Source organism: Geotrypetes seraphini, chromosome 11 (genome assembly GCF_902459505.1).
Source record: "Geotrypetes seraphini chromosome 11, aGeoSer1.1, whole genome shotgun sequence".
NCBI lineage: Eukaryota > Metazoa > Chordata > Amphibia > Gymnophiona > Dermophiidae > Geotrypetes > Geotrypetes seraphini.
In genome coordinates, this window is record NC_047094.1 from 113,338,458 (window position 1) to 113,360,145 (window position 21,688).

Consider the following 21,688-nt stretch of genomic DNA (forward strand, 5'->3'; position numbering starts at 1 on the left):
TATAGCTGACAGTTACATGTCCCAAACCGATAACAGGGAAATTTTTTGAAGTATACATGGTACAGCTATTCTACAATGTAGAACATAAATATACTTTCAAGGTCCGCCAAAACTACATTGTATAAGTAGAATCTCTTCTTTTAAACTCACTACTTACAGTATGTGCATATGCCAATTTATATTGGTCTAGACCAGGGTTTGGCAACTTTTTTACAGGAAAGAGCCAATTTATCCATAATGTTTGACCCAAGATTTACATGAGCCACAAGGTGTAGCTTCTCTCCCCTCCAACCCCTCGCAGGTCTTTGCACCTCTCATCCCTCCCTCTCTCCCCTTTCCCCCAACCCATAGCCAAGGTTCTTTCCCCTCTCCAGGCCCTGACCCTTTAATCTCTCTCCCAAACCCTTGATCCTCCCTTCAGCCTACTGAGGTACTTGGTGGTCCAGCAGGGGTCTTTGTGGCAGGAGCGCAGCTCTCTTGTTCCTGCCTCCTCGTGGCTGCCTTCTAAAAGGCTGCCATGACCTCTCTCACAGCAGCTTGCGGTACTACAGGTAATGCCGCGAGCAGCTGCGAGAGGTCGCAGTAGCTATTTTAGAAGGCAGCTGCGAGAGGGCTGTGCTCCTTCCACAAAAGACTCCCGTGTACCACCAGGTACCTCGGTAGGCCTGGGGGGGATCATGGGATTGGGAGGGAGATTAAAGGTTTGGGGCCCGGTGAGCCGCAGCCACTTGAAAGAGCCACAAGAGGGTCACGAGCCACAGGTTGCTGGCCTCTGATCTAGATCATCAAAGCCCGTACCAGCAGGTACCATTAATATTCTTTCACTTTTAAACACTACAGCCGATAACGTCTATTGAACTGCTCTGTTGACTGGCTTGCACTAGCATTCCATTTTCTAATACTAATTCATCATTGAAAACAGGGGGAAAAAAAAATTGCAAGCCACTTACCGATCACATCCAGAAATGAGAGGGTGATTACTATGTTCGCCAACCAGTTAAAGCAGTTGCAGAACGCAAACGCCCTTCCTTTTATTTCAGCAGGATAAATTTCACTCAGTACAAGCCATGTCACTGTTGGGAGTAGGAGTGCAAAATAAATATTTTACTTACTTTACAAGAGAAAAACCTCTAAAACCTTGCAAGGGGGCTGCTCACTCACAGTTGGCCCCCGTCTATTTCAAGAAAGTTGCAGGCTAAGATTCAGCTACTGAGGATCAAAATGGCTGGCAACAAATAGCCAACACTGCTGCCTTCTGCCCTGGAGGATAAACTGCGTCTTCCTACTTGAGAATTTAATTTCAGAAGATGAAGGAGCAACGAAACATTGTAGGTGACACGAAGAGGGGCATTTTCCTTAGAACGTTTAAGTCCAAGTTTGGATGTTTTGCGAAAAGTGTCCAAAAATCCAGTAGCGAACATGACCATTTTCAAAAGGGAAAACCCATCTATCTTTGTGTTTCAAAAAGTGGCCGTTTCTTAAGAGTTGTTGTGCTCAGTGCATCGATCTTTTTGAATAATTTTCGGAAAACACACCAAAAACAAAAACCCGCCCAAAAGAAAAATGAACAAAAAGGAGCCATCAAGGTGAAGGAGGGGCCAGAAATTTTAGCAGACCAGCCACACAGACATCCCAGCAGAGCAGTGGGGCGCTTCAGGGGACACTGCAGTGAACTTCACATAAAAAGGCCCAGGTACACATCTCACCATAACCCCCTTATATTGTATAGTGAGCCCTGCAAAATTCTGACTGTACTAGGGTTACCAAGCGTCCAGGAAAACCCGGACCTGTCCTCTTTTTAGAGGACTCTCCAGGCGCCCAGAGGGATTTCCAAAACCCGTCAGTTTGTCCAGGTATTGGAAGTCCTGAGCTCGGAGGCCGAGTCTGGAAGCCGTGTCATAAGCACCTGCGCACTGCTTCGACGTCCACACGAGCGAAGGTTTCCAAATGTGACCTTCGAGCTCGGGAAGGTTCACGGGCTGGGAGAGGAATAGGGCGGAGCTGGAGGCGGAGCGAGGTGGGACTGGGGCGGAATGAGGCGGGGCCAGGCATCCTTTGTTCGAAGAGGAAATCTGGCAACCCTATACTGTGCACACTATACACTATAAAAACAGCCCTTATGCCTGCAGGTGTCACCTATTTGGAGGGCTCACATGTTCCACAAGAAGTGTACTAGTTAAGAGTGGGAAATGGGCCTGAGCCCCCTTATCTATAGTCCACTGTACTGACCACAAGGCTGCTCTAATAGGCCTAGTCATACAGGTTGGTATATTTCTTTCATATCTTTGGGGGCTGGGAGGGAGGTGGGAGGTCATGCCTTGACCCCTCCATTGGTCATCTGGTCATTTTGGGCACTTTTTTGGCACTTATTTATTAACAGGTCAAGCCTCAAATGTCCAATATTTGCAGAAAAATGTCCCAAATCATAAGCCCCACCCTAGTCACGTCCAAACCACGCCCCTTGAGATTTAAATGCGCGGCAGACAGAACAGAATAGAAAATTGTCTACAATAGGAGTCTTGAAAATAGCGATTTGGACGTTTTGGCAAAACAAATATCCATCTGCCCCTTTATGCCATTCTTGGGATATTTTTCAGTTTTGAAAATGAGCACCATTTTATATTAGTCTAATGCAGTGGTTCCCAAACCTATCCTGGGGGACCCCCAGCCAGTCAGGTTTTCAAGATATCCCTAATGAATATGCATGAGAGAGATTTGCATATAATGGAAGTGATAGGTATGCAAATCTTTCTCATGCATATTCATTAGGGATATCTTGAAAACCTGACTGGCTGGGGGTCCCCCAGGACAGGTTTGGGAACCAGTGGTCTAATGCAAAGGTATCTTCTGGTGTCCCTCAGGGATCTCCACTATCGCCTACACCAGGGGTGTCCAATGTCGGTCCTCGAGGGCCGCAGTCCAGTCGGATTTTCAGGATTTCCCCAATGAATATACATGAGGTCTATTTGCATGCACTGCTTTCATTGTATGCTAATAGATCTCATGCATATTCATTGGGGAAATCCTGAAAACCCGACTGGATTGCGGCCCTCGAGGACCGACATTGGACACCCCTGGCCTACACTCTTTAATATGTATTTGATCTCCCTGGCCAACTTATTACAAAAATTGAAACTTAGGTTTTTTTATTTATGCAGATGACATTACCATATTGTTCCCCATGACATCGTTTACAGTGGACGTAAAAGCTCAGATTACAGCCATTTTGACCGAGATAAAATGTTGGATGTGCAGATTTAAACTTAATCTTAGGGCTCCTTTTACGAAGGTGCGCCAGCGGTTTTGGCGAGCGCTTAGCTTGCGCTACAGCGCCGTACATGCTAGATGCTAACGCCTCCATAGAGTTGGCGTTAGCATTTTCCGTGTAGCGTGGGGTTAGTGCGCGCGGCATTGTAGTGCGCGCTAAAAACGCTAGCGCACCTTCGTAAAAAGAGCCCTTAATGCTGAAAAAACAAAGGGCTCCTTTTACGAAGCCGCGTTTAGCAGCTTTAGTGCACGCTAACCCCCGCGCTATCCGAAAAACTACCGCCTGCTCAAGAGGAGGCGGTAGCGGCTAGTGTGGCCGGCAAATTAGCGCGCGCTATTACGTGCATTAAACCGCTAACGCGGCTTCGTAAAAGGAGCCCAAAGTTTTTTCTTCCTAGTACAAATGACATTATTTCGGACAAACAAGTTTTAATTAACAACCACATTTTTTATATTGTCCCTTCTATTAGGATTTTGGGGGTTATACTAAACCGTCGATTACCATTTGAAGAGCATACGGACTTCATGATATCAAAATGTTTTCGGACCCTTTGGAAATTATGAACTATTAAAAGATATTTTGACTTCGCTTCTTTTGGACTTTTGGTACAATCTTTAATTTCATCAATTCTTGACTGTTGTAATATCTATTTGGCATCCTACAAGAAAAATTTTAAACGTATTTGTTTAATACAAAATGCAGCAGTGCATTTAATCTTTGGTCTGAAGAAGTATGATCATATCAGTCCTTTTGAACCACGTATTCTTTTTAAATTTAGTGGTCTCTGTTTTAAAGTAGAGAATGACACGGAGACAAAATTCATCACTGTTCCCATCCCCGCGGATAACCGCGGGAAATACGTAATCCCATGTCATTTTCTAGTGTCTATTTCAACCTCAGTCCTTCTACACCAGTATTCTTCAAAGCAAAGCTTGCGGGTCAGTGGCTTTGGCCATTCATACTCTGATTCTTATGTGAGCCAAGGATAATGAAGCCATTGTGACATCACTGATGTGATTGGCTCTTAGGCACTGATGGAATAAGGCATTATGACATCACAATATCTGCTCTGGATACCAGGGACTGTCTTTCTGTAGTGTCTGTTTCAACCTCAGTCCTTCTACACCAGCATTCTTCAAAGCAAAGCTTGTGGGTCAGTGGTTGTGCCCAATTATACTCTGATTCTTCCCTCTCTCCTTAAAGAATGACATGAAGATGGTTTCCCGCGGTTATCTGCAGGGACGGGAACGGTGATGAATTTTGTCACCGTGTCATTCTCTATTTTAAAGCTCTTTTCGGTCTGGCTCCAGGTTACTTAATCTCCCAATTTACTTTTTATAGAGCATTAAAAAATACCCGTAATGATTTTATGTTCATGCATCCCTCTATTAAGGCCTGTCGATTCAAAAGATTTTTAAACAAGACATTTGCTTTTCAATTAGGAAAACTGAATTCTTGGTTGAGTCCTTTGATCTTTCAAATGTTTTCATATACTGCTTTTAGAAGGATTTTAAAAACATATTTGATAAATTTAATACATAATTGTTCTTAACTTCAATTTTACCATGTTTAATATGTATATTTCACTGATTGTCCATAAGAACATAAGCAATGCCTCTGCTGGGTCAGACCTGAGGTCCATCGTGCCCAGCAGTCCGCTCACGCGGCGGCCCAACAGGTCCAGGACCTGTGCAGTAATCCTCTATCTATACCCCTCTATCCCCTTTTCCAGCAGGAAATTGTCCAATCCGTTCTTGAACCCCAGTACCGTACTCTGCCCTTTTACACCCTCTGGGAGCGCATTCCAGGTGTCCACTACACTTTTGGGAAAGAAGAACTTCCTAGCATTCGTTTTGAATCTGTCCCCTTTCAACTTTTCCGAATGCCCTCTTGTTCTTCTTCTTTGTGAACCGCCCAGATCTTCTATGGGTGGGCGGTATACAAGAATAAAGTTATTATTACTATTATCTGTGACTAGCTTGTGAGAGCAATCCTCTCTCTGATCTGATGAAGAGAGGATAATTAGTCCAAGAATAAGAGGAGAAAGCATGCGAAGCATGGTTTATGGAATTCTTTCCAACCTCTTTGCGTCTGTGTGTGTGCGCTTGTAATCGGGACAGGAAAGGAGGGGGATTTTGAAAAGATAAGTACCCCAATCGCTCCATGTCACCTTAGCAATGATTCTTTGCTGCACCAGTAAAAACGCTAGCGCACCTTAGTAAAAGAAGCCCAAAGTTTTCAGGAACAGAGATACATACATTATAGAGTCAATAACATGGCAGGGGTAGGGAACTCCGGACCTCGAGAGCCGTATTCCAGTCGGGGTTTCAGGATTTCCCCAATGAATATGCATGAGATCTATTTGCATGCACTGCTTTCAATGCATATTCATTGGGGAAATCCTGAAAACCCGACTGGAATACGGCTCTCGAGGACCGGAGTTCCCTACCCCTGTGCTACATGATCAAAACACAAAGCTTATAGAGAATGTGACTAAGAACACATGCTTTGCAGAATCTAAAAAAATAAATCATAGAGTCACAAATGGGTATTAACATGTCTGCAGTGAACGGTAGAAGAACTGGTTGGCCGGCGCAGGGGTTCTGAGGTAAGGTACGTCGAAGCAAGGTCTGTCATAGTTTGAGACCGGAATTGATCCGGTCCATGAAAAGACGCATCTTTACTGCTTTCCGGAAGGGCAGTAGGTTATCAATTGCCCTATTGGTAGGAGGGAGTTGATTCCATAATTTAGGTATGCTCTAGGACAGGGGTGTCCAATGTCGGTCCTCGAGGGCCGCAATCCAGTCGGGTTTTCAGGATTTCCCCAATGAATATGCATTGAAAGCAGTGCATGCACATAGATCTCATGCATATTCATTGGGGAAATCCTGAAAACCCGACTGGATTGCGGCCCTCGAGGACCGACATTGGACACCCCTGCTCTAGGACATGGGTAGGGAACTCCGGTCCTCGAGAGCCGTATTCCAGTCGGGTTTTCAGGATTTCCCCAATGAATGTGCATGCAAATAGATCTCATGCATATTCATTGGGGAAATTCTGAAAACTTGACTAGAATACGGCTCTCGAGGACCGGAGTTCCCTACCCCTTCTCTAGGAATAGGATCACTTTTGGGCTGTCTCCCGGTGCAGGCTGTTTGCTGGAGGGTTGGAAAGTCTGAGTTCCCATTGCGAGTGGTATATTGGGAGTTTCTTCGCTACATAGTCGTGGAGGCGTTTAAACGCTAATACTAGTTGTTTGATGCTATTGGGGTTGTTGTATTGGGAGCCAGTGCGTTGTAATTGTTTACCCTGTTCACAGCATAGTCATTTCTCTGTAAGGATGCACGAATCTCTAACAAAGGGTCAATGGAGCCAGGAAATATTAATGGATTTAAATAATCCCTTAAATATAAAGTCCCATCTGCAGCAAACTCCACTTCAGATTTTGCCTAGTTCAGCCAGGAAAAAAAAAAAAAATCTTAACAAATTTGGCAAGCGGTTCCTGGGTCTATCTGCCATTTCCCTTTCTTTAACCAGGCTGAAATCCACCCAGTTCAACTTCAAATAGTTTGGGATACGCACGACGATACATTTCTCAGTTCATTTAAGTCCCCTCCTCCCCCTGATTTTCAGGCACTTATTGTTGGTTCGTTTCACATGTTCATTTTAGTCACTAATATTTCAACGCACTTCTGAAGTTGAACTCTACAAAAAGGTTTCTACGATTAGGTTCCCAGAGGCTTATGGCAGGAATCTATTCTTTAAAAGAAAATTTGCACCCACTTTCCTTTACAGAATACTAGAGTGTTGCACGGGAATTGGAGAGGGCAGGAATCCCGCGGATATGGAAGAAATCACCATGGGATTCCTGCGGGAATGGAAGAAATTGATGTGGGATTCCCATGGGAATGCAGTCAAACTGAGGCTTAGAATGCACCGAAGGTGGCGTTGGAGCACCAGAACAAATATCAGGTCCTATGTATTTCCTAGAAATAGCTTGTTTTAATATTTTGTAATCTATGCTGAGCTGTCTAGCTTTGCAGTGGAATGTAAGTATTTCCCTTTGCAGCCCATCTCCTTCTTTTCCCCGCATAATTTATTTATAATCCAGAATCCTCTCTGCAGCAGCATCCTGTCTCTCCTCCCCCAGAATCATCCCCTTTTCTTCTTCCTCTTCACCCCCTAAAAGTCTCACCCATAGTTTAGCACACTCTATACCCCCCACCTCCATCTGATGGTCTAGCAGCTTCCATGTCTCTTGCCACTGTGGACTGGCTATAGCTCAGCCAGTATACTGGCAGCTAAACCACAAGGAAAGACCTCAACACATATGCAAGCTGAAGCCTTGTCGTGTCCCCGCCCTCTCCGTAACAGGACACAGCAGGTCTTAAGTACAGTGTCCCCCCGCAAATTCACGGTTTGCGAATTGCAGACTGCTCCAACTGCCTCTTCCTGTAGTACAGTCGGGCTGCACCAATAAGAAGCTGCATGTCAAAGTAGCTTCTGATTGGTGTTGCCCGACTTGACTACAGGAAGAGGCGGCCGGAGCAGAGTGCGAGTGGTTTTCTTCACCCGCCGGCGTTCCAGTTGCTCTCTCCTGCCTCTCCAGCTGCCCTTTCCTACCTCCCCTGCCTTTTGACAGGCAAAAAAATGCATTTGCGGTTTCTTGAAATTCGCGGGGGTTCCTGGAATGGAACCACCATGAATTTCGGGGGAGTAATGTACTGTGTCAAGAACCCTTGCTTGCTTATTCTTTAGCTGGCCAACCTCTTACTGTTCTGCCCAGTAAACAATAAGAGGGAAGAAATTTAAAATGTCCACATGGGCTGCTCTCTGACTTTTGCTGCCCCTAGGACAGACATGGACAACTCCGGTCCTCGAGGGCCAGAATCCAGTCGGGTTTTCAGGATTTCCCCAATGAATATGCTTGAGATCTATTTGCATACATTGCTTTCAAGGCGTATTCATTGGGGAAATCCTGAAAACCCGATTGGATTCCAACCCTCAAGGACTGGCGTTGCCCATGTCTGCCCTATGATTTCAGAGCTCCTGGTGAATGCCTAGTTCACCTAGTGAAAGTGCCAGCCCTGTGCCTGCTCCTCACTTTTACCAGGAGCCGTGTGACGCTGGGAGCAAGGGTCAGCGTGCAAGAGGAATGGTGAACATGGGGTGAGCAGAAAATTGTGAGAGAATGCCATCAAACTGAAGGGGAAAGCAAGCAGGTTAGCCATCCAGCCCTTGTTTTACTTAATCTGTAAAAAACAAGGATGTGTTTTGAATGATTCATTCTAGCAGAAATGAAAAAAGTTTAACCGAAACAATTTTCATGAGATTTTATTAGCTCCTAGCACTTCTGAATTCACTCTGGCTTGAGGCACTAATGTTGCAGGCGTTAACCTGACTTTTCAAAATGTACCGTGTCAGCTGCATTATCAGTCGGAACAAGATGTACAAAGTTCACACTTACTTGGGCCAAATCCAATGGAAAAAGCGCTCACAAAGGCCATCATACTCAATAAAGCAATCCAGTTTAATGCTGTGTGTTTATTGGACAGGACGGCACTGGAAGGGGAGCTAGTGCTCTGTTGTCTTGCGTTGTCCAACAAAATGTTCGCCTTAGCATTCCACATATGCAATGTGTTTGAAGTCAAGTTTTTGTGCTTAGTAGCAGTTATGTCTGTTGCAGGCATCTGTGATGTGGTAATTAAGCTCTGAACGATTTGACTTTGGTTGATGTGTGAAGGTGTTAGCACTTGCTTCGTAGGCTGCACCATCTCAAGCTTCAAAGATCCATTTGCCAAGTTTGACCTGGCAGCGCTGTTGCAGTCCTTGGGGCTGTTTAACGTAATTGTGCTACTCAGAATACTGATCCCGGTGACCGAGACTGACATAACTACACAGCCTGAAATCAGAAGAATCCTCCTTCCAGCCTTGTCTGCGCAAACCACAGCCACAAGGGTTGCCAAAACCTTCACTGCCCCTAGGCCAACAGATGCCAATAAGGCCAACGAGTTACTCCGAAATCCCACTGCATGGAATATGGTAGACGCATAATAGAGCACATTGGGCTGTCCAGTCAACTGTTGAAACAGAACCAAGCCAAGTCCAACCAAAGTTCTTGTTCTCATGTTGTCTCGACTTCTGAAGAGATCAATGAAGGAATAAGGATTCTTACAACGCAGCTCTGGCATTTCCTTTACTGTTTCTTCGATATTCTGTAACTGAATTAAACCTTTGTGGCTTTCTTGGTCCCGTGTGCTTAATTTAGGAGGACTGGCAGGGAGGAACAGAATACTAAGGAACTGTCCAGCTGTGGGAACAACTGCCAGGACAAACATATATTTCCAACCCCTGGTCACATCGGACAAGAAGTAGCTCAGCGCATAAGAAAGCAAAATACCAACAGTTATGCCCATTTCATAAAGGGATACCAGCATGCCACGCTGACGAGGACTCACCAATTCAGAGACGTAGATGCAACAAGACATGGATGAGATGGATATGGCTACCCCCACGACGAATCGGCCAATTACCAACCACGTCAACGATCTGGCCAAAAGTAGGATCAGGCTGCCAGTCAACACCACTAAATTACTGCCCAGTATACAGTTCTTCCGCCCATATTTGTCAATGATAATTCCGCCAAGTAATGATGCCAAGAGAGCACCGCCTAGCAATGAACTCACAAGGACTTCTTGTTCCAGACAGCTGAGGTAGAAGTCAGTCCGTAGCTGTAACAGGGCACCAGAAATAATGCCCAGCTCGTAGCCAAAAATGAGCCCTCCTAGCACAGACACAGTTGTCGATAACAGGACTGATACAGTGCAAGCTGAAAAGCAAAATTAAAATAAATTTTAAAAAAACAACAAACGCCAACTTAAACATATTTTTAGGTAGCTTACAAATGAAACATTCAGAATCACATAAACAAACTAACATTAAAACTAATAAACCATCATTTACTCATATAAACCGCTGTGAACTTCATGGAGGCATTGGCAGTATACACTTCTCCCTCCGTATTCACTGTGATAGGGGATTAACAGATCCGCGAATACAGAAAAAACGCGAATAACTTTTTCATATGTTATTTGCCATTTTCTATTAAAAACCATTGTGAATATGGTGAAACCGCGACTAACATGGTGGGAGACCTGGTCTGTTCCTGAAGGAGGGGCAAAACACGGTGAAGAAAGTGCTGGGAATCAGCGATTTTCTCTGTAAACGCTTGGAATCAGCGACTTCTCTATGCAAGCTGATGTAATGGAGGGGAAGAGCCAGCAAGCTAAAAACCGTGACTAATCGAAACCGCGATTGCTGAAACCGCGAATACGGAAGGAGAAGTGTACAAATAAAGACTGAATTGTACTGTATCACCATAAGCTGTAATAATAATACAGAGAGCTCTCAAAGTTCATAGACAGTGGCGTAGTAAGGGTGGGGGTGGTCCGCCCCAGGATCCATGTTGGTGGGGGCGCCGGCATCCCACCTCCTCTCCGCCCCCGCCTCTTCCTACTCCTCCTCTCACTGCCGCAAGCAACAACTTCAATGTGCCCCTCGCGACCGCGTCTTCTCTCCCGCTGATGTCACTTCTGGGTGCCGTGCATAAGAAGTAAGGCACACTGTTATTTCTTTGTAGTTTCCCTCGACCCTGAAGAAAGGTTTCTTTTTTGAAACATATCACTATAAGCTAAAGCCAAAGCTAAGTGATGTTCCGTTTGTCATGAATACATAGAAAATTGTAAGAAAAAACAAGTTAAAAAACAATGAGAAAAATTAAAAATGAGTACACTAGAAATAATAAAGGCTGGACCGACGAAGAGTAACAACAATCGGTGTTCTATACCCGATGGTGGTCTGAAGGTCCACACATTTCAGAAATATTATCAGAAGAGTGTCTTTCTGAATATTTATTGTTAGTCCTTAGTGTGAAATCAACTAAGACAAATATAGTACATGATTTGATTGAGTATACAACTGAGGCTCTTATATAGTATTGAGCGCATAAGAAGTGACATCAAAGGGAGTGCTGGCGGGGTCGCGAGGAGCATGTCGAAGATCTTGTTGCTTGCCACGGTGAACAACTAGCGGTACGGGAAAGGGAAGGAGGTGCACTCACATGGCAAGGGGGATCAGGGAAGGAGCGGGAGAGCAGAGATCGAAGGGCGAAAGGGGCGCCAGCACCCTGTGTACCTTTCACCCTCGCTACGCCTCTGTTCATAGATCTTCAGTTTAGTAAAGATAGGTTTTTAACAATTCCTAAATTTCAAAGCATTGCCGCATAAGCATAAATTCCCAGGCACAACGTTCCACAGACCGTATATACACAAATATAAGTTGATTCAAAAAGGAGGAAAAATAGTTGACTCAAAGTCGGGGGCTTAATATTCAAGTGCCATGCTCTGCCAGGATCTGCACCCAGTGTCCAAGTTTCTTACTTCTTTGATATACCGGCTATCAATAAAGTCCCCTCCCTCACACCCTCCCCTGCCAGGTTCTGCATCCAGCCCCCTTCCCTCCCTGCCCTGCAAGGCTCTGAACCCAGTCCACTAAGAGGTCCTTTTATCAAGTCGGACATTTCATCACACGCTAACCCTTACGGTCAGCTAAAAACTAACGCCTGCTCAATGTAGGCGTTAGCGGCTAGCATGGCAGGCGGTTTAACGCGCGGTATTAGGCACATTAAACCCCTACCGCAGCTTGATAAAAGGACCCCTAAGTGACTCATTACTCAATTAAAATGCAGGCACAAATTGGTAGGGCGTCCAAGTTTGCACATGCAACTTTTAACTCCTTACACAGAACCAAATTAAAGAAAAAGTTGCACAATTAAAACTGAGGGTAAAAAAATTTTTAAGTGAAAAATGCCCTACAGGATTTAAAATAAATTAATTAATTAATTAAAATCAGCCACTTACCCATGGTAGGCAAGTTCTTCACTTCAACTGATTTCAGAAGATAAATTCATTTGACCACTAAACCTGTCATTTTTCTCTGAATGGAAACAGGAATGGATAAGGATTAGGATGTGGAATTAATATTTATCGGGATTTATTAACTGATTTTTCATGAAGTAATTCATCCAAATGGCTTACAATACATTGAGTAATCAGGTACTCTTATTTCTCTATCTGACCCAGCAGGCTCACAATCTAACTTTGATACCTGGGGCAATGGAAGGTTAAGTGACTTGCCCAGGGTCACAGGGAGAAGGCTGGGATTAAACTCACAACCTCAGGGTGCTGAGGCAGGAGCTCCAAGGACTAGGCCATTCCTTCACTGCATACAACCCAATCTCACCACCATAGTTACAATACACAGTCACAGTTTCTTTTGTATTTCCGTTTAGAACAGAGGTCTCAAAGTCCCTCCTTGAGGGCCGCAATCCAGTCGGGTTTTCAGGATTTCCCCAATGAATATGCATTGAAAGCAGTGCATGCACATAGATCTCATGCATATTCATTGGGGAAATCCTGAAAACCCGACTGGATTGCGGCCCTCAAGGAGGGATTTTGAGACCCCTCTTTTAGAAGAACTCATTGATATTTATCTGTCAAAACAAAACAAAAAAAATCCAGTTCCAAACTCCAGAAGCAGAACATACGATCAGGATTTTATGGAAGGTAAAATCTGACCTCAAAATGTTAGAGAAAAACCTGATGTTTCACATAGATCAGGGGTGTCAAAGTCCCTCTTCGAGGGCCGTAATCCAGTCGGGTTTTCAGGATTTCCCTAAATGAATATGCATGAGATCTATTTGCATGCACTACTTTCATTGTATGCTAATAGATCTCATGCATATTCACTGGGGAAATCCTGAAAACCCGACTGGATTGCGGCCCTCAAGGAGGGATTTTGAGACCCCTCTTTTAGAAGAACTCATTGATATTTATCTGTCAAAACAAAACAAAAAAAATCCAGTTCCAAACTCCAGAAGCAGAACATACGATCAGGATTTTATGGAAGGTAAAATCTGACCTCAAAATGTTAGAGAAAAACCTGATGTTTCACATAGATCAGGGGTGTCAAAGTCCCTCTTCGAGGGCCGTAATCCAGTCGGGTTTTCAGGATTTCCCTAAATGAATATGCATGAGATCTATTTGCATGCACTACTTTCATTGTATGCTAATAGATCTCATGCATATTCACTGGGGAAATCCTGAAAACCCGACTGGATTGCGGCCCTCGAGGAGGGACTTTGACACCCCTGACATAAATGAACTCAACTTTAGTATAGATCAGAAAAGCAACAGCTGGAATTAAATAAATAAACAAACGGAATAAAATGTGTCAAGCAAAGGTTGCTATCTTTCTGAGTAGGAGGGATAACTTACCAGCAACATGTAGAATGAGCTGAGCAGATACCATGGTGACTCCGGCACGCGGCAATTCCTAACAGTGAAATTTGCAAAGGGCGCTTGGTCCCATCAGTAGTTCTGGGCAAAACTGATCATGTCACGGGAAGGTTGTGAAAGAGAAGATTAAAGCAGAAGATCTGAAGGACTTTGTAACCATAGCAACTTCCTCCCAGATGCTAATTTAACAACTACTTTGAGGGCTGAGCAATACAAGAGTGATCATTTTAAACCACTTTTTTTTTTTTAATTTCTGCCAGGGAGACAACAATGACAGGCTTGTTTCAGTGAGACGAGATCTTAGACAAAACAGTAGAAACTAGAAAATAAGCTTTGGGTTACCATGGAGATAATGAATCCTGGAATTTGGATCCCGAAAGAAGGTGCTGCAGGTAGAACACCACAAGTTCATTCCTCCAGTATCATGGAGCTTAGTTTCTCCTATGATTTCACTCTTATTTTCCAAAACTGGATGTGCAGTGTACTGCCTAGAATGCTGCTGCATACCTGAAAGCGCTCCAGCTCATTCCTCTTATCCACGTGAAAAATACAAGGACTAGGGGGCATGCAACGAGGCTTTTAAGTAGTTAATTTAAAACAAATCCGAGAAAATGTTTCTTCACAATGTGCAATTAAACTCTGGATTATGGTAAAAGACATTAGTTTAGCAGGGTTTAAAAAAAAGGACTAGATACGCTTCTAAAAGAGAAGTACATAAGGATTTCTGGGATGCATAAAATCTTGTTTTACTCTTTTGGGATCTTGATACGTACTTGTGACCTGAACTGGCCACTATTGGGAAAAGGATACTGGTCTTGACGAACCTTTGATCTGTCCCAGTATGGCAATGCTGTGTGTCTTCCGTGATCCACTTAACCTTTCTAGGCACATAAAACTCACAACTTTTTCTGGTTTCCTTGAAGAAGAGCCGATTTGGGAAGTGGGCTGGGACAAAGAAATGCTGGTCTGTTGGTCATTGCAAAAAGCAGCACGGGGGCAACCAAGCTGCACATATGGCAAAATGTTGTATTGCGCATGAAGAATTCTGGTATTGCAAAGAAAGACATTCCAGCACCTATGTGGATGTATCTCCAACTCTGGGTGCCCACGCAGTTTTACTGTGCACCAAATATAGCTGCCGGTGGTGAGCTTTCCCATATCAGTGTACATTTTTTTTCATAAGGTCCATTTGCATTCTATTTGCTTACTGCCATTGGGACGCAGTTCTTTTGTCTTTTATGTGTGCATTAGGAAACCGGCAGTGCGCTTTAGCACAGAGAACATAAGAACATAAGAATTGCCGCTGCTGGGTCAGACCAGTGGTCCATCGTGCCTAGCAGTCCGCTCACGTGGCGGCCCTCTGGTCAAAGACCAGCGCCCTAAATGAGACTAGCCCTACCTGCGTACGTTCTAGTTCAGCAGGAACTTGTCTAACTTTGTCTTGAATCCCTGGAGGGTGTTTCCCCCCTATGACAGACTCTGGAAGAGCGTTCCAGTTTTCAATTTTAGAGACTGCCCTCTCGTTCTCCCCACCTTGGAGAGGGGGAACAACCTGTCCTTATCTGCTAAGTCTATTCCTTTCAGTACCTTGAATGTTTCGATCATGTCCCCTCTCAATCTCCTCTGTTAGAAACTGGTCGGGTGGGAGGCATCAAAGGGTAGTGATACATGGCATTCGCTCTGAAGATAAGGGTATGAGGTTCAGCCGGCAGCAGTGTGTGTTTTGCTGACTGCCACCAACATTACCTATACCTGGAAATTCAATGTCAGACCATGTCCAAGCTGCAGCCTCGAATTTCCAAGTATACAGTCAGCTGGCACATAGCTTTTCCCAATATAAAGACAGGCCTGCCTTTTATGTGGTTCTATCTATGCAGTGAACTTACCTGGTTAAGTGCTGACCCCACCCCCAGAGCAGTCTTTTTCAGCTCGGGTGCTAACTGGACATTTTCAGTGGTACTATCTGGTTAAAGGTAGGGGGATGGGACTTCTACACTGCTTTTTCTGTGTGGTTTGCACAAAGTGCTTTACATATTTTTTTAGATAAAACATTTTGACACCCACCAAACAGGACTTAATGAAGACATTGGTTTTCTCACACTTTACAAAAAATAAGGTGTCAGAGCAGTAAACATTATCATGCATCCTTATCTCCCTGTCTCCCACCATCCCCTCCCTCTTCCCATAGGACTTGTCATTTGAATACTTTGATGTTTTACTTTTATTCACCGATAGATGTCTATATTTGCTTATCTCTGATCTGAAGAAGGACTATCTTCATAAGCTAATCTAACCAGACTCTAGTTAGTCCAATAAAAAAGGTGTCACTGTTTTATCTCTATAATAAAACCCTAAGCCGCGCATGCGCACTTCTACTTGCGTGTTCCGTATGTTCGTGGCCTGAAGAAGTGCGCATGCGCGACTACAACTGCCCCACACTCGCTGCCCTGTTTACATTCCAGTGGCAGCAACTGAATGGTGGAGAGCAGCCCCGCTCCGGCCGTTGACCCTCCACAAACCTCCCGGCTCCAGCGGCGTAGGCAGCACTTTAAACACGCTGCTTCGCGGCCTTCTACTGCTGATTTCCTCTGCCGCGTCTCTGATAGAAGGCCGCGAAGCAGCGTGTTTAAAGTGCTGCCTACGCGGCTGGAGCCCGGAGGTTTGTCGGCGGTAGGAGGGTCAGGAGCAGGCCAGATCGAGCAGGACAACGGCAGTAAAAGAAGGGGGAGGGGTCAAATGGAGCAGGGAAGGGGAAGGGAAGAGAAGGGAAAGAGGGGTGGGGGAAAATGCTGCTACTGCTACACAGGGACTTGGAGGGGAGGGGAAATACCGCTACTGCTTCTGCACAGGAAAGGGGGGGGATAGGAGGGAAATGCTGTTGCTGCTGCATAGGGAAGTGGGATGGAAATGCTGATGCACAGGGAAATGGGGAAAAATGACAGACAGCGGGAGGGAGGGAGACAGAAAGAAAGAAAGACACAGGGGCAGGGAGAGGGACAGAAAGACAGACAGAGAAAGGGGGCCAGGGAGAGAGAGAGAGAGTCAGTGTTAATGTAACAGGCTTAATGTAACAGGCTTAATGACTAGATAATAAAAACCCTAAGCGGCGCATGCGCACTCCTACCTGTGTGTTCCGTATGTCCGTGGCCAGAAGGAGTGCGCATGCGCGCCTACAACTGCCCCACACTCGCGAAGGGAGAAGATACAGAAACAAAGAAAGACTGACAGACAGCCAGGGAGAGAGACAGTAAGACAGGGGGCCAAGGAAGAGACAGAGACACATAGGGGGACAGAGACAGAAAGAAAGGGGGGCAGGGAGAGAGATAAAAAACATAAAGTAAGAAAGAAAGAAACGCCTCAGCGACCCATTGTGCTAAAAGTCTACACATCTATTCTAGCACCCGTTAATGTAGCGGGCTTAAACACTAGTTTCTACATATTATCTGTAGGACAAACACAGAAACCATATTGTCTTGGGGGGGAGGGGGGGAGCACATATTCAGTGGCACTTAACCAGAAAGAACCCCCAATTATCTGCTCCGACTCCTGTGGCACTCCATTCTTAGTGCTGTGTCAGTCCAGGGATGGAGTCAGGCCAGACCCGGCGCCTGGATAACCGGGACAAAGAGTTCTGGCATAAATGCCGCCGAACAGCGCCTCACTAGTAGGCGCCAGTCGGCACGTTTTCATTCACCCACGCAGTGCTATTTATAGAACCACACCTAGCGGTGCCTAGGCGTCCTAGTGGTGGGCACCATTATATTAGGCCAGGGTTTTCCTGGCCTAATTGACCAGCACCTAGCACAAATACCTAGCAATGTGTAAGTCAAGCACACCTGTTCTCCCCCCTCCCGAACATGCCTACTTTTCAGGCAGACGTTGTTGGTCACCAGTAGGCACGGTGTAGTATTTTGCGCAAAATTTAGGGGGTCCTTTTACTAAGGTGCGCCAGCCGTTTTAGCTCACGCCAAATGCTAACGCGCCCATTATAAGTCTATGGACGCGCTAGCATTTCGCACGCGCTGAAACGGCTAACGCACCTTAGGAAAAGAGGGGATTAAATTGTTGTTGTTGGGTTTGTTTGTTTTTTTTAAATCATTTTTTTAATGGCATGGTCAATCACCATACCAATTAAACCCATTTTCACATGGAATTCAGTTAGGCATCACTGGGGGGCTCCTTTTACTAAGCTGTGATAGCTGTTTTAGTGCACACTTAGTGCGCGCTAAATTGTCCCGCGTGCTAGACGCTAATGCCGGCATTGAGCTGGCGTTAGTTCTAGCCACGTAGCGCGGGTTTAGCACACGCGGCAATTCTGCACGCGCTAAAAACGCTATCACAGCTTAGTAAAAGGAGCCCTGGGTGTCTCCGATTAGGGAAGCTAACGGCACCCAACCTAAATGATGTTTATAGAATTTCCAACTGCAGTTTTAACTATACAACACCATTTTTATTTATATACCACCAATGCCTCTTTGAAGTTTACAGCGATTCACAAACAATTAAATATCTAATATTAGCTGCTTAGAAAACCTCCCTAACTATCCGATACGCTCACAATCTGACTAAACACCTGCATAAACGATTGCTTACGAACTAACAATATAAAAAGACCAAAATTCACAATTTAAAGCCCTTAAGGCAGGGCTGCCCAAGTCCGGTCTAGAGGTCTGCATGGGAACGGGGATCGCAGGAATCCCGCGGGTCCCGCGGGGGTCCCACGGGAATCCCCCCTAACCCACGGGACTCCTACGGAGACCCCCCTCTGGCCAACGGGACTCCCATGGGAATGGAAGGCTTTGGAAGCAGGGTTCGTCCATATAATATAATGGACACGTCAGCCTTAGTAAAAGAGGGGGTTTATAAGTTAATTACCTGAACAGAAAACAAAAAAAGGGTTCCACCAAAGAGATTCCACAAGGAAAACAGCAGCGCAAACACAAAAGAAACTGTGGAATTGATGATTCTGTCAGAAGTAATTGCTGCTTTTTATGGGGACGGGCGGGAATGGAGGTAACTCCTTGCGGGGATGGGTGGGGATGGAGAGGATCCTGGTGGGGACGGGCGAGGATGGGTGGGATTTCTGTCCCCGCGCAACTCTCTAGTCCGGTCCTCGAGATCTACTGGCAGGCCAGGTTTTCAGGATACCCACAATGAATATGCATGAGAGAGATTTGCCTGCACTGCCTTCTTGGTATGCAAAGCTCTCTCATGCATATTGTGACAGGGAAGCTCCTGTCACAGTGAAAACTACTGCTAAAACTCCCCAACATGCAGCACAGGGTCCTGTAAAACCCGGCATGGAGCCAAGACAGCTGGCTCAGCCAAAAGAATGCAAGAAAAGGCAGGTCCCAGCACAGCTCAAGAGCCAGATGGGGAGGGCTCTGAAAACCACTAATTTCCCCTATCACTCCTTTCCCCAAGTCAGAGAGAAACCTGACACCAATTTGAAAAGGGGTGGAGAGACCCCGGAGTTTGCAAGCACAGAAGCCTCAAAGGCAAAGTCAGTTAGAGTGGAAAGAGGAGGACACAGCTGGCCCTGATTACAGAAGCCAAACGAATCATGGAGTTGTCAGCTCTCACCAGTTACCTAAGCCCCAGCAGGACCGTGGTGCAGGAAGCCAGCTCATAAGGAGAGGCAGGACAACACTCTGGAGGTACAGTGACTGGCAGCTTAAGCCCCAGGGAGAATGGTTGGGAAATGATCCCCATGGAAATGCTGCAGAGGTTTTGGCAGACATGCAGGAAGGGGGATGGGATGCAGAAATGGAAAGCCAGAGTTCCCATGAGGGTGAATGGGAAATGTGTAGTGTCCCTGGGGATAGTATAAGTGAAGAGGACATGGACCTGGGAGGGTACTGTGTGTGAGAGTCCTCAGCTGATTGCATGAAGAAAGTTTTCTGTGGTTTTTTTTTCACACTGAAGCCAAAGCATAATGGCAGGCAGAGCTGAGGCAGCCCTGCCTAATTAGGTGAGAAAAGCTTGTGTAAATACAGAAGGAGCTGAGACGTGAAAAGGCTGGCATAAGCCGAGCTCAGCTCAGCTATAAAGATATAAAGGGGCTGTAGTTCTGAGAGACCGATAATTCCCAGAGGGGATATGAGACCAGGAGAGCACTGGACTAATGTAAAGTTTTGAGTTTGAATTATATTTTGTTGGATAAAGATGGGCAATCCCGTTCCTCAGTCAAAGCCCATATGACTCACCTGGACTGAGCTATACCAGAGTGCAGGAAGCACCTAAGGGAGTCTAAACCCAATGGTGAAGGGTTTTTTTTTTCCTATTTTGATTGGGGACATTAATAAACCTGATACTGTTTTCCAGAAATCCGGTATCCGGGTTTTCCTTCATACAACCATATAAAAGGCGTTTCAAAATTCTTGCTTGTGGTCCGAGCCAGGCTTTCCCACCTACTCAGGGACAGGCCCGGCCACAATATTCATTGTGGATATCCTGAAAACCTGGCTTGCCAATAGATCTCGAGGACCGAACTTGGGCAGCCCTGCCTTAAGGAATAAAAAAAAACCCCAAATAATAAAATTGAATCAAAATAAAAAGAAGACAGTAATTAAGGTGAAATAAAAATAAGACCGACAGATTAAACTACCTGCAATTTGAATAGTTCAGATTCTAATGTTACTAAACAAGCTGCAATCAACTTTACCAACGGCTAGGAGCCGGAAACATGATGCGACAAGGATTCTCCACGCCAGCTCCAGACAGCACAGCCAGAGCACCCATCTCCACCTCCTTCAAGATCTGCCTCAATATCTGTCCATGAGGATAATGTTAGGATATTTATGCAAATTAAGTAAATAACCCATATTAAATATCAGTATCAAACAAAAAATGAAAAATGCTATTGGTTATATAGACTAATTCACTAATTAATTGATCCCTCCTTTTACGAACATACAAACTAATACTAAGGCATCCAATGAAACAAAACAGAAAGAAAAAGAACATTCAAATAAATTAACAAAATAAACAACAGTTGGAACCCAAGCACAGTACTGGGTGGAGCTTTGGATTCTTGCCCAGAAGTAGCTAAGAAGAAAAATAAAAAAAAAATAAAATAAAAAATAATTTGGGTTGAATCAGGTTGGGCAGACTGGATGGACCATTCGGGTCTTTATCTGCCATCATCTACTATGTTACTATGTAACAGTCGTGACCACCAACAGTCTTTTCCAAAAAACAAGAAGATAATATAGAGCAGTGGGTAGGGAACTCCGGTCCTCGAGAGCCGTATTCCAGTCGGGTTTTCAGGATTTCCCCAATGAATATGCATGAGCTCTATTTGCATGCACTGCTTTCAATGCATATTCATTGGGGGAAATCCTGAAAACCCAACTGAAATACAGCTCTCGAGGACTGGAGTTCCCTACCCCTGATATAGAGAGAGATGGTCCATCTCTTGGCAGAGAACCGAGTATCAACTGGACCCAGGTAACTTCCGGGTGCTACTGAAGACCTCAACTTTCAGTGCCAGCACCTAGATTGGGCTGGCGCTCGTGGCGATCAATGCTTACTAAGCACTGACAGCTGCAGGCTCAATACTGCCCCTACATACCGTGTGGATCGCTTTTGCAAGCGAGTGGGGGACAGGGGTCATCCCCCCTTTCTTGTGTCCCATGCAGACTTCCCAGTGGCAGATGCGCTCTTACGGAACAATTTGACTGGATCACTTAGAATGCTTTCCGATATTCAGAAATTTAAGTATGCTGAAGACAACTCTATTTAGAGAGGCCTTTTCTTGAAAATTCTCTTTTGGTTTTATGATTTTGCTTTAGAAGAGCTTTTTCGCTGTATGTAAGTTATTTATTGTTGCATCGTCCTCTTTTCCCCGGCATCCATACCCTCTTCTCAGAGGCAGTTGAATGAGTTGGGCCCATGGCTCTACCAAAATCTTTGTTCTACGTGGCATCAGCACGAGAGAGATGAAGGGGCAGGGAGAGAACTTGGTTTGATTGGCCCTCTCAAAGAAAAAGATGTCTCCCCCCCCTTCCTCTTGCCTCTCAGTTCCCTATCTGAGCTGGCTATCAGGATCTTATGTAGAACAGGT

At 45.1% G+C, this 21,688-nt stretch overlaps 1 protein-coding gene across 5 annotated transcripts in view; it reads right to left on the reverse strand.

Annotated features, from left to right (window-relative positions):
* The window catches only part of SLC2A10 (solute carrier family 2 member 10), a 95,606-nt gene that overhangs the window by 64,745 nt on the left and 9,173 nt on the right, over window positions 1-21,688 (reverse strand). For all 5 annotated transcript variants that reach the window (XM_033963087.1, XM_033963088.1, XM_033963085.1 and 2 more), the window contains 3 exons: window positions 12,187-12,262; window positions 8,736-10,097; window positions 951-1,073 (listed from right to left, as the gene is read on the reverse strand). In XM_033963087.1, coding sequence (XP_033818978.1) covers window positions 951-1,073; window positions 8,736-10,097; window positions 12,187-12,190 — 1,489 coding nt within the window. In that variant the 5' untranslated portion in view covers window positions 12,191-12,262. The remainder of the gene's footprint in view (window positions 1-950; window positions 1,074-8,735; window positions 10,098-12,186; window positions 12,263-21,688) is intronic.